The following is a 12990-nucleotide window of genomic DNA, read 5'->3' on the forward strand; positions in this document are numbered from 1 at the left end:
AATGAAAGCGGGTAAACTCAAATCATTTAATAAAGTCACCAAAATTTAAAAACTTATTAAAAGTGTAATATATATAAATGGCCCATTCAAACCATCTAATCTAATCAGCAGGAAAGACTATGTTTTCTTTTTTTAATCTTTGCAGAGAAATATGACTCTGATCTGTGCTGACGGAGCCGACGAAGAGGCTGCAAACACACAGGCACTGGTTTGTTCCAGATGGAGGAAAGTTTCCCATCATGACCTCACAACCCACTGTGCCAATACACACACACACACACACACACACACACACACACACACACACTACACAGTGGCAGTCCAGTCTCATGGTGACCGGGCCATGTGGTAACTGTAGGGAGTTTTGGATCATAGTGTGATCACGCGCATACACAAAAACCCACAAGCATACATTCACAAACATATGTGTTCAGAGGATAATCATATATTTCCTTTGGACTACACCTTATATCTGTAACTTGTGGTGTTATTATAATGTTGGTTACAAAATACCATCTACTTTATACGTAGCTGAATTTTAAACGCCCTTTTGTACCTGTTAGTAATGTTTCTGTGATAATAGGAAATACAATAGCCTAACATCTATTTAAATCCAAACAATGATTTGGATTCTATACATTTCATAGTCGTAAGAATGCACCCAGTAAAAACCTGAAAAATAATAATGTTTTTCATTCTGAGTTTCAATGCACCCCACAAAGAAAAGTTAGAACCATGGCAAGGTTTTAGAAAACACAAAACATATTTTCTCACTCAAACAGTCAAATCTAATGCAATCTGTTCTCATAATAACCGATTAAAGGGAGAGAAAATCTGCTAAACAAATTGCAAAGTTGTATAACTATACCTGTAGCTATACTGAGTTTAATTTGCTCAGATAAGAGCAAAAATAACATTAAATTTACTGCAATTGATCCAGTGTCACATAGAGCTTCTTTTAAAATGTGATCTAAATCCTAAGAGTTGTTTCAAAACAGTCTGGGAAACTAAAACCTTTTCTTGAATACCAACTCAGAGATTTTTTATTTCTTATGAAGCCAGTAATTAAATAAATCTGCATCATCTTCTTCAGGGTCAATAGAAGGACTGATGCAGTGTTCCACACAGAAAGAATCGATATAAAACTAAATTCCTGTGTTCTGATTTTTCATCATCATTATCCTCAATTATTTTGCTAGTTATCAGTCAATTGGAAATGCTAAAGTCCAATATTTTCCCAATCAAAATACACCATACCTAAGAGTTGACAATAACAATGTTTCTTAAAGTATCTACATTTCCTTTGGATTTTTCTGCAGGTTTGATCATTTCATAGCAGAGATTTTGGAAACAAAACAAAGGCATCTGCCATAGTACAGCAATTCATAACCATCTCTCCATTTGTTTGGTGAATTGACCTGAAGCTGACTTCAGCGGATACTAACAAGGCTACTGCAGGGGACTGGAAATTAACCATAAAAGTCAGATGAGATTTTAATGTTAAATCAACTCAACTGTCCATGGCTTAAAACTCTCTTATCCACCTGCAATAATGCAAAACTAATCTCTGTATCTGACAGCTCCGGTTTCAGTTTCCTAACAGAAATAGATTAGATGAATTTATGTTTAGAAATAAACAAGAGCAGATGATCCATTTATATAGAAATATCTCATCAACACACAGAAACACACACACACACAGCGTGCTGACAGACTGCCTATGTGTATGTGTGCGTTAATCTCCTCACACTGAGAGACTCTAATAACCCCCCACGGGCCGAACCAACTGCTCTCTAGTGCTGCCAACACACATGCACGCATGCACACACACACACATGCACGCACACACACACACACACACACACACACACACACACTTGCACGCACACACGCTTACGCAGTGCTGGCTTAATGACATTAGCTTGGATGAAATACAACAAAACAGATTGGCTTCAGACACACAAACACATTGAATTTACACCTTCATCCTGCTTCACTAACCAGTTCGGTCTGAATGGCTTCCAAGTAAAAATCTACCACACAACAGGAAAGCACTAAATATGAGCAAAATGGTACAAAAACATTACAGAAATGTGAGGAAACTGGAAGCTGTGGGCACTTGTAACTTTGTAACCCTCTCAGTTCAATATTTACAGAAAATATTTTTTCAAATACACATCAAGTTTTGGTGTTGGGAGAAGTCAGAATTAATTTGACTTGTAAAATATATTATTGATATGCACGAAACTTTGATAATATATTCCTATGTGAGACAAAGTGCAGGGCAAAGTGCCTAGAGGACTTCATAGACTATTGTTTCAAACACCATAACAGAAATTACCATCATCATAACAATTTCTGGTCACTAATCACTTTTTGTGTGGTAACATTCTGAAAGCAGCAGACTTGTCATTAATCCCATGGTGAGTACTACAAATACGTCACACAGAAGCATCTACATGTAAGCAACGCCTTCTTAGACCAAAGAGCTTATATTTACAACAAACACAAACAGTTTAAGTAAGAAGAATGACGTGAATATGTAATGGGTGTATACAAATGTCTGTAAGTTTCAGGTTGTGTCAAACAGACAGACACAACAGCAGCTACACTCTTAGAAAATGTAGCTGGGGTTGCATTTTGAACAGCATAGGAGTTGTTCCCATTTGTAACTGACCTGTGGGACTCTCTGGTATGATGGCGGTCCATGTCAGCCTGGTGCGTGTGAGCAGGACATCGTGGCTCTTTTTCCCCACTTTGAAGATCCCTCGCATCAACACACTCTCACTGACAGATCACAAACACACACACACAGTTTGAGCTTATTTCAACCAATCAGATGTTATTTACACACGTCCATCACTAAAGTTACTGATAGATCAATTCTTAAACCAATCAAATTAACAAAGAAGAAACAGGTGAAAGAGGCTTTCTCGTTATCTTTTCTCAGGCCTTCTCACGGCCATATATGGAAGACAAGTAGGGCCACTGAAGAAATAATAATAAAAAAACAATAATGGCTTTAATCTCAGAATTCTGACCTTAATGCAGATGAGTGTCTTAGAGAAACCAACTTCAATGACTGAGAAGTGAGTCCAAGAGGAGAACTAGCTTTCTCTTTATCAAGTTTTCTTAATACGACAGGAGAAGTCAGAACTGAGGCTGTCTTACAGAAGCAGTGTCTTCAGTCAGAGGCTTTTTCGGATAGGTTGCAAGACTGACTGCTATTGGAGACCAAGGTATCACCATCTACAATGACTCTTTTGAAGATAGTTGGTTGATATGAGTTACAACAGCATTTAATTTACCTTTGGGATAATAAACTATTTTAGAAAGACATTAAATCTTTTTTGTTCAGTGGCCAGTAATCATCTTCTCTAGTCAAAACTCCCTGATGAGAAAAGCAAAAAGGCTTCCTGTCATTAAGGTAGGAGGGATTGTTGAGCTGTACAAACAAGACATCTTGCAACACTCCATCAATGCCAAGGTTGTTCGCAGTACAGTCATTTTAAATTTTCTAAAATATCCTGAGTGGGCTTAGACAAAAAAGTCATGCAGTGGACCGAATAAAAAAAAAAAAACCCTCACTCTGCCAGAGGACACAATGAGTTGTTCAGGAAGACAAAGGTAGATCATCAACCCAAATGAAGGCCCTCACCGACTACAGCCCAGTGACCACAGGATGGCATCTGGGAGAGAAGAGCTAATGAACCATAAAAGATCCTCTAAAGTGTCTTTATGCTGCCCCTGACCACAGGAACACGTTTTCTAGCGGCTCAGTGATTGCAGCAACACTTTATACTCCCATTTTTCATGCTACAATGTCAGAAGTATGTCTAACCTAGTTAGAATCACAACATATTTAAGAAGAAGTTTTTCTGGACACATTTTTGTTAAAGAACAATGGTGTCTGAAGAAATATCAGAGGTTTGTCAATGTTCTTGTAGTGCAGCCTGAGGCAAACATAAATAAAACAGTGGGAATCTTAGTTTGTACCACCAGCTAGTAGCTATTTCATCACTGTGCACTCATCAAGCTGTTCGGTAACAGAACAGTGCAAACAGCCCCCAACCTAATGATTTCTCAGAGGGTTTTCTGATACTGGAAGTGAATGTGAAGTACGGACAAAGATTATCATCAATTAATCAATCAATCAATCAATATTGCCCACTCACTGTCATAGAGTGGTGGAGTAACTCACAGCCTACATGAAATGATCATTGTGAAAATGTTTTTTAATTCCACTTATATTTTTGTGATATTGGAGGACTCACTTAATTTATGACCATGAGTTTTGCTCTCATCATTCTAAAGGAGAAATTCAAGGGGAGTAAGAATGAAGAACATATTTTTACCAGGATGTATTAATTATAAATGTTAACTTAGTACAAGTTAAGAACTGCCAAAAGACCTGTGTGATTGAAAATGTCCTGTGTTAGAGGAAGACCTACAGTTTGAATATTAGCAAACATAAAAGAGCTAAAGCTATGGTCAACAAACTAGCAGGTTGAGTGTTTTAACCCCTTAACCCTTAATATTTAAAATTATTCAGAATATAACCGGTTTTGTTTAGCAAGCACACTTTTAAAAATGGTCTCAATTTAAGCGATTTATGCCTTTAATATGCACAAATCTGCAACCCTGCAAGAGTAAACGGATGGACAGAAGGATGGATGGATGGATGGATGGATGGATGGATGGATGTGCACAAAGAACAAAGAAATTCTGATTGAAACCTACCAATGTAAAATGAACGAGAAATTTCAGAGTAAATATATTAGTTAAATTCTATTTGTTCCATCAAAGTAAAAAAAAAAAAAAAAAAAAAGCTACCTGGAAAAAAATAAAAGAATAATTTCCAACCAAGGGTGCACTCCGTGTTGATGTGCTTCTCATCCTACACATAGCATCCCAACTGTTATACCATTTTACATTCATAACATGGTGTGAAAAAGTAAGTCATTAACCACTTCCGTTGAAAGAGGCCTTTTATTTTGAAATAATTCTCTAAAAGGCTTATCTGCATAAATCCTCCCTTTCCTCTTTCATTTAATGTTAACTTTGTAACATGAACGCGTGAAGGAACTTCATTTACTACTCACCTCTTCTCCTTTTCTTTCTCCACCTGCTCCTCTTGTTTCCGCTCCTCTTCCTCCTCCTCCTCCTCCTCACTTACCCTTCGCTTCTCTTTCTTTTTCTTTTTCTTCTTCTTGCTGCTGTCTCTCGACTCCCCTTGCGCTTCAACCTCAAGCTCCGACATATTTACACGCTCACTCGAGGAAACAAAAGAAAACGAAAAGACAGAAAGAAAACACCACAGATATAAATTTGTTTCTGTCCGATAAACAAGCAGTAAGCTGATCACGGTGTGTATTTCCGGGGTCTCGTCGCTATGGAGACAGGTAGCGGCTTCATCGGGCACGCGGCCGATCCACTGGTGTGTAATCAACATGCATGCGCGGTCACACTCAGGGGCGCGCATGCATGTTTTTGTAATATTTTGTGAAACGCCTGTCCCATTTCCTACCAGACAGAAATTATTTGGTTAAATGAAAACTATTTCAAATCTAAATCATACACTTATATGAATAATATTATATTTAACTGCCTTTAACCCTTGTTTAACCCAAGAATCAGAACTGCATAGATCTAGATTCTAGAGCAGTGGTTCTTAACCTGGGTTCGATCGAACCCCAGGGGTTCAGTGAGTCCGTCTCAGGGGTTCGGCGGAGGAGCCTCTGCCGCGGAGGTAAAGACACACTTGTGTAAAGTCGTGATGACGCGCCCCGCTTTGCCATCACTTGCTGTAGAGGATCAAGTTACATTGCTTAACCAATCAGCGCTGCGGAGGAGCACTGATTGAAGGAGCTCCACTATCAGCATGGATTTGAACTTGTGTCTTTAATTACTTCAGCAAAGCTCACCGTTTTTACCAAATTCTGTAGCTTTCGGTGTACTTCTAAATCTGCTCCTTAGTCGCATCTTTTCAGGGTTGGTACTGCCTCTAGTGGCGTGGGGGTGGTAACACAACTAATATAATTACATTACTAAATCAGAATACCTCAAAGTCTTTATTATTTATTATTAATTTTTCATTCTCTTAAGAATGTAGAGCTAATTAAATGATGTAAACAAAACCTTAAAGTGGTTCCAGTTTGTCTCGCTGGCCAACCTGTTGAAACTGTGGCAAATTTTAAATACCTTGGGTTGTTCCTGGACAGTCAGCTCAACTTTGCTGAAAACACTGACTATATTTTGAAGAACTGTTCTCAGAGACTCTACCTTTTAAGAAGACTTAGTGATCATGGGGTGCCCTCTGTCTTGAATTTGGGGGAAAAAAATCATATTTTATTTATCACTACAGAAGGGTTCAGTGAATGCACATATGAAACTGGTGGGTTCGGTACCTCAAAAAAGGTTAAGAACCACTGTTCTAGAGTTATAAAATTTGACAGCTTTTAATCAAACTAAAATAACCACAATTTATGCATAACCCAACATCCTTACAGCTGACCAAAGGTGTTTTAAATCATTGGGTGACAAAGCACGTATGAAACGATACTAAATTATGACACATGGTCTGTATAAAACATCCTATGATAAATGTTTACATCTGTGCACCAAGCTACCAAAACGTATTTAAAAAGTTATTTAAATAACTGAGACTCATTGCAATTTATTTTGTGGTGAATATTACTTGTGATTTGAAAACAATGACAATTTGAGTAAAGCAGTGGGAATATTTTTGGTAAATGGGATTTTCTTCCTAACTAGGTCACAAATTTTCAGAAAAATCCAAAAACCTTCAAAATACATTTCTGTACAACGCCTGCTGGAAGTCATGTAAAATAAAAATAAATTAATACATGACCTTAGCCAAATGTCCTGTGCTTTTGTCGCTATTAAACGACTCACATCCACTGATGAAGTATATTACGTTTTGCAAAAGGCCAGTGAAGAATGTCTCTTGGGGCATCCTGCAGTTTGATACACCTGGATTGTTGTCGAGATGTGTGTCCTGTGATGTTATTTAACAGACACCTGCCGGCCAATCAGAAAGGAAGGGGGGTGGATTGTGGTATTAATTCCATATTATGAGCTCCAGCTCAAACATTCACTCAGCATGTGTGCTGTTGACAGATGGCTGAGTTTAAATCTGCATTAATCAGTGTTATGATCAGCCAACAGACTGAAACACAAAACCCCAATCACAAAGACAGCTCACAATACAGCTGTAATGCTCCTAATGCTGCTGTTACTGTTGTGTGATATTTTTAGGATGCTCAAATAAGGGTGAAATGTACTTTATATTTGCCATTTAAAAAGCATCTGCAGCTTTTGTGCTTCCTTGTCTTTCCTGAGACTAAGAAAAGCTAAGCAAGCCTTTGTTGTAACAATGCTTCTTTCCACTATTTCTTATATCACTGGAAAACCAATCTCTTTCTACTTAAAGTTTGTCAAACAGCTTATTCTGCTATTTAACTCTTGCTTGGTGTGTTTTATTTGATTGTATGACTGAATTTGTCAATTTATTCATTCACCTGCCTGGGTTTTAGTTGTACATAGAAGAATAAAAAACAACCAGGACAGGCACCATCCTGCTCATGATGGCTACCACCTTGGACAAGTAGCGCAGGATGGCATCCATCTTCTCAAACCAGCATTTACGGCAAGTCAGGCAAAGTGTTGCGTGTTCGAATTTGGCGCAACAGCGAGCTCCAAGCTGCTTCAAAAAATGTTCAGCGAGGCTGAGGTCAGGGCAAAAGGCAGATCTTTACATCTTCTATACTCAAATTCTCAAGTTAGTCTCTGGTTAATCCGATATCAGTCTCAAAGACTGAATGCTTTGCAAGTTTTTTGTTGTTTTTTTTGGCTGCAAACCACATGTTCAACTCTCCCAGTATCTAGATACATGTTCAGCTTAACCAAAACAAAACACAAATTTCCCTACTATACAATTTGATCTTATTTTGTTCTATTTTTGTTTGGTTTTGAAATAACGGTTGCACTATAATTATTTCTTCATCACTTGACAGTCTTTTTTTCTCTGCAGTCTTTTGCTTAATAACATTCCACTTCAACAAGGAGAGTAAATGGTGGGATATGGCCACCATATTGTCCCAGTTGACTTACACACACCGACGCACGATCAAGCAGTAGGACATTAGTGTGTGTGCATGGAGGAGGGGGTGGGGGGGGGCTCTCATGCATAAACAAGATCATTTTCATAAATTAAAATCTCGCCTGCAGAACGAACATCTGTGCCCTTCACACACACATACACACCAATCCTTGTTTTGTCCTTCACATAGTGGGATAGTGTTGTTAACCTGGTATTCTCTGCTAGGAAATTTGTAGTCTTTTCACTTCTGTCAACGTGAAATTCATCCAAACTCTTTTCAGAGGACTTACAAAAAGTTTTACAAGGCATGAGATTAGCAAATGAGTGTTATGTTTCATATGTTTTATAGTCTAAACCATAGTGTTTGTGTGATGCTGTTGCAGATAAACTGAGTCTTAACAGGCGAATGACATGAAATTCCTTTTAATAAAAGGTCTTTATAAACATCTATCTTATAAAATATGAACAAGAGTCACATGAAATGATAACATAACGCTACAGAAACCATATAAAAAGCAAAAACTTAAAAACAACATGAACAAGATTAACACTTCAGCCCGACAACAGCCCAACAACATCGCCTCACTCACTGACCCCAAAAATATAGAAAAATCTTTATTCTTTCAACATTTGGAATCATCATCTGAGCATTGCTCAGATTTTTAACAAAATTGCATAGTTTTCTCCAGATTATTGCTCATTGATTGTTGATTATTTTTAAATGACAATATGGACACCGACAAGACATTCGAAGAGCATCTCCTGCCAGGTGAAGCGCTACAGAGAAGGTTTACGGCATTGTTGAATCGCCATCGTAAAGAGAAGTTAAAGACCCTGATGAGTACAGAAGAATGACAAACAAGACAGCGATGAAAAGATAGTGGTCTTCTCATAGCCTGCTCTCTCTGTCTTCATTGGTCTCATGGTCCTTCATCCTCAGGAGTCATGAAAGATGGCGTTTAACTGGGCGTTCATCAGCCGTTCGTGGTGTGAGTGTCCGTCAAACCCCATCAGTTGTTCCACCTGCAGCTCACCGCACCGTGGGTTGGGCCCCCCGTTGCCATAGATGGAGGGATGGCCGCCGGCTCCTCCTCCGCCTCCGTAGTGCACGCTGAAGGAAAAGCTCTTGTCGTAGTCGGAGCCAGCGGTGGGCTCGTGCTTGAAAGACGAGAAGTTGCCGTTGATGCTCAGGGGCGGGCTGAGAGGTGGGTCGAACGCCGGGCCATCGGACACCAGGACTCCGTCGAAGAAGGGTTCCAAGGAGCCGTATGGCTGACCTTTGACCTGGTGGAAGATATGGGAAGGGTCCATGGTACCGTAGGGGGGGCTGGGCAAACCGGCTGTCAGTCCAGGGCTCTGGTAAGAGAAGTGTCCGGGATAGGCGGCGGCACCGGCAGGGGGAAGGTGCGTGGGCATGTCCGGTGTCTGCTCTGGAAGGAAGGTCCGAGGGTTCAGCTGAAGGCAGCCTGCCACCAGGTTGGTGGTCGGCTGAGAAAGACCTGATAACACAGAGAGGGTCTACGGTCAGTATCGATCGATGATTTGAAGTGAAACAAGACCTTGTGACATTTCCCTTTAAAGTGAAACCTGTCTCGTGAAGTGCTATCCAGTTGCTCATTATTTTGTCTGGAGAAGTTAGTCTGAGTTGTTATTATGAGGACCTGATTTGAAGGTGAGTGCTCAGATTCAGGTAAATCTTTGTTTAAAACTTTTATTTTGAAGTTAGAAAGGAAGTAGTTCTCTGCTACAAAGGAGGCCTCCTCCTCTTTTCAACCTGTTCTTTTTCTCACCATTTTGGAAAACCTTTATGAAAAACAAACTGACAAGATTCAAGCAATTTGTAGACACTGTAAGAATACCAAAACAAGCTAATCATTAGCAGCTAAAGTAGAATTTGTTATTTCATCATTTTTAAGTAGTCCGCACTGGATGTGGTCACTTCTATGGTTCCAAATCCAGAATATGTAGATTGAAATGCAGTTAACGATTTATATATATTTTTGGTATTCGTCTAGACAAGATGGACTCTTAGTCATTAGTTATTGCCTAGCTCTTGTCTCATTTCCCCAAACCCAATTTTATATACAGTGTCTTCCTGTCTAAATAGCTTCATTTTTGTCCCTAGCAATGAAATGTAATGGCACTTATGAAAAATTGTCAATTTGGGATTTACATTGCCTCATCAAAATTTTTCACTATAATTTCATCAAGTATGTTCTAATATTGCTTAGTATCGCAGTGATAAATTTCTCACCTTTGCAAAGCGCCTGGACAAAACTCATGAGGTCGGGGGCCTTGCCAGACCGCAGGATCTCGCTGAGAGCCCATATGTAGTTCTTGGCGAGGCGCAGGGTCTCAATTTTGGATAGTTTCTGGGTTTTGGAGTAACAAGGGACGACTTTTCGGAGACTCTCCAAAGCGTCGTTCAACCCGTGCATGCGATTTCTCTCTCGGGCGTTGGCCTTCATTCGACGGATCTTAAACCTGCACAGACAGAAAAAGAATTATTAAATACATACTGGAAAGGTGTTAAACATATGTAGGCTGGTCAACAAATTGCTCAACAATTTATGTAACGTCTATTCAATAAGGAGTGGTCATGTGTTGTGAACAATGTAAGAACATTTAAAGGATTCGTTTTCTTTCCTTTTTTATATTTAAATAACCTACATTTAATTTCACTAGAATTTGCTGAAAATCTAAAATACTAAACAATCCAATTATCATTTAGAGTATTTGAGGCCGAATAGTTTAACAATACAATTGACTAATAGAATTATTTTTAATGCATTTTATGTACAATTATTTTTATAAAAATAAGCCATGCAGTGATTTTTTTTTTTTTTTTGTGCAAAATGGGCTTTGTGGCAGGAATTGTGTGAGTTGTGCTGGGGGAGTATTGGGGCAGAAGGAAGGGCTTTCCCATGAGGGCAACACTCATGCAACTACCACCCGTGTCCTAAATGTCATCTTTGCAAATTCTAAATTGTAATTCGACAAGTGTTAAGGTCAACATGTTGGTTTACGCGTACTGTTTGCTACCAGGTTTTTTGTTTTTATGTGTTCACAAGTTGATTTTTAGGAAAAGATGTATAGTATAGAAATGGATTGCAGTCATAAAGGTTTACTCACACAAAGCGCATGTGAGACGACGACAACAACAAAAGAAATCAATTTGAGAAGGAAGTTTAACAGGGTCACTACAACACATTGATATGCTCCAGTACTGTCTTTTGGATTTAAGCCCCTTTTTCTGAGGATATGGGAATGATGGGGGTACAATTTAATTTTTAAACAGCACGTTTAATACACTTTGTGACACTGGGACAAATATAAGAACAAACTTTTTAAAATTACTCTAGTAGCCAAATCTTTGTTTATTTTGAGCCTCAGTGTCTCCTTTGTTTTTCATTACTGTACATTAATGAAGTGATCATGATATGCACCAATGACAGAAAACACCAACATTGGTAGAACTAAAAGTTCGAGGAAATCTGTATAAAATTCATGTCGCATGGATCTCATGTACTATTCTGAGGGGTTTTTATTCGGATCTTAAATTTATGTCATCTGATAACACATGTAGTTTCTGTGTCATAAATATTATTTCTAATTTCAGGGCGTATCTTTTACTCGTTTATTTATGCCATATTCACAAGCACATTTTTACTATCTGCGTGAAGGACAAACCATACCTCTGAAGACGAGCCTTGGTCATCTTTTTCTTCTTCGGCCCTCGCCTCTTGGGTTTGTTCTCTCCATCCTCCTCTTCCTCTTCATCTTCCTCGTCGTCTTCCTCTTCGTCCTCCTCTGGATGGTGGAGAAGGTCCTCCTCCTCCTCCTCCTCTCCAGCTCCCGCTCCGGCTCCTGCCCGCTCCGTCTCTCTGCCTGCAGGGCTGCAGAGATCCCGCTGCTCGTCCGACTCCACCGATGCGAGCTCCTCCCTCACAGACCTGGTCATAATGCTGATACTCTGCGAACAAAAAGTTGGATCCCATTTTATTATTATTATTATTATTATTATTATTATTATTATTATTATTATTATTATTATTATTATTATTATTATTATTTAAAGTGTGTCAGTTTTTTTTTTCCGTAAATCAGTCAGGTCACATGACGCTTTTCCTTCGCATCGTCGGAAAATTTTTATTTCCAACTTGGAAAAAGTGATTCGTTTACAATAGGCACGATTCAAGTTTGCAGCTTTATTTCCATTAAAATAAGGTTAAAAACGAATGTGAGAACATTTTAATCAAACTTTAGGGTTAGCGATCATGCATCAGTATATACGCGCACCTTAAAAGTCCCGGACAGCAGAAACTGGATAAATATGATTCTACTTGAAAATAGAAATAATAGAAATTTAGCTGAGGCCTACTAATCTAATTTAAATATTTAGTTCCGACGACGGTGCGGGTCATATTCCACGGAGTGCGAGTGCTTTCTGACTTTTTTTTTAAAGACAACAACAAAAAACAAAAATAAAAATAAAAGAAGGCATACCAACTCAACAAACGAAAGAACGAATGAGTGGATAAATGAATAAATACTTAAATGACCTTCCATTTAAAATGTACCTTCTTTTCAGTAATTTTGCATTTAAATACACGAAGTTAATATGCATAATAATAATAATAATAATAATAATAATAATAATAATAATAATAATAATAATAATAATTCTTTTGTGCTTTGGAAATAAAATAACTTTTTTCCCTGTGACATGTCCCGTTACTTTGTTGCGGATATGACACAGGTGGACATGAGAACATTTCGCTCGACCTCATTCATTTAAGCAGAACAGTAAAGAAGAAAAGCAGGATACGAGATTGATTATCTAACTGGAATATATATATATATATATA

General features: G+C 38.5%; 2 protein-coding genes across 2 annotated transcripts in view; both read right to left on the bottom strand.

Moving 5' to 3' along the window:
• The window catches only part of cerkl (CERK like autophagy regulator), a 39343-nt gene extending 33793 nt beyond the window's left edge, over positions 1-5550 (bottom strand). The window contains exons 1-2 of the mRNA XM_016669025.1: positions 5103-5550; positions 2678-2787 (exon numbers count right to left, since the gene is read on the bottom strand). Of these exons, the coding sequence (XP_016524511.1) occupies positions 2678-2787; positions 5103-5482 (490 nt within the window). The 5' untranslated portion in view covers positions 5483-5550. The remainder of the gene's footprint in view (positions 1-2677; positions 2788-5102) is intronic.
• Positions 5551-8529: 2979 nt separating this feature from the next.
• On the bottom strand, positions 8530-12125 carry neurod1 (neuronal differentiation 1). The gene is made up of 3 exons (XM_007547221.2): positions 11818-12125; positions 10377-10606; positions 8530-9621 (listed from the first exon to the last, which is right to left on the bottom strand). The coding sequence occupies exons 1-3, from the start codon at positions 12081-12083 to the stop codon at positions 9059-9061; spliced, it is 1059 nt and encodes a 352-aa protein (XP_007547283.1). The 5' UTR covers positions 12084-12125; the 3' UTR covers positions 8530-9058.
• Between the last annotated feature and the right edge of the window lie 865 nt (positions 12126-12990).

This window comes from Poecilia formosa, unplaced genomic scaffold, assembly GCF_000485575.1.
Source record: "Poecilia formosa unplaced genomic scaffold, Poecilia_formosa-5.1.2 Scaffold19, whole genome shotgun sequence".
In the NCBI taxonomy this organism is placed as follows: domain Eukaryota; kingdom Metazoa; phylum Chordata; class Actinopteri; order Cyprinodontiformes; family Poeciliidae; genus Poecilia; species Poecilia formosa.

What these genes read in the sequence shown, in the direction of transcription:
- neurod1 (XM_007547221.2), bottom strand. Translation starts at nt 12,083, where the DNA reads ATGACCAGGTCTGTGAGGGAGGAGCTCGCATCGGTGGAGTCGGACGAG. An exon ending in ACCAAGGCTCGTCTTCAGAG is followed by an intron (nt 10,607 to 11,817) that starts GTATGGTTTGTC and finishes CTGTCTGTGCAG; the next exon opens with GTTTAAGATCCGTCGAATGA. An exon ending in TGTCCAGGCGCTTTGCAAAG is followed by an intron (nt 9,622 to 10,376) that starts GTGAGAAATTTA and finishes CTGTGTTATCAG; the next exon opens with GTCTTTCTCAGCCGACCACC.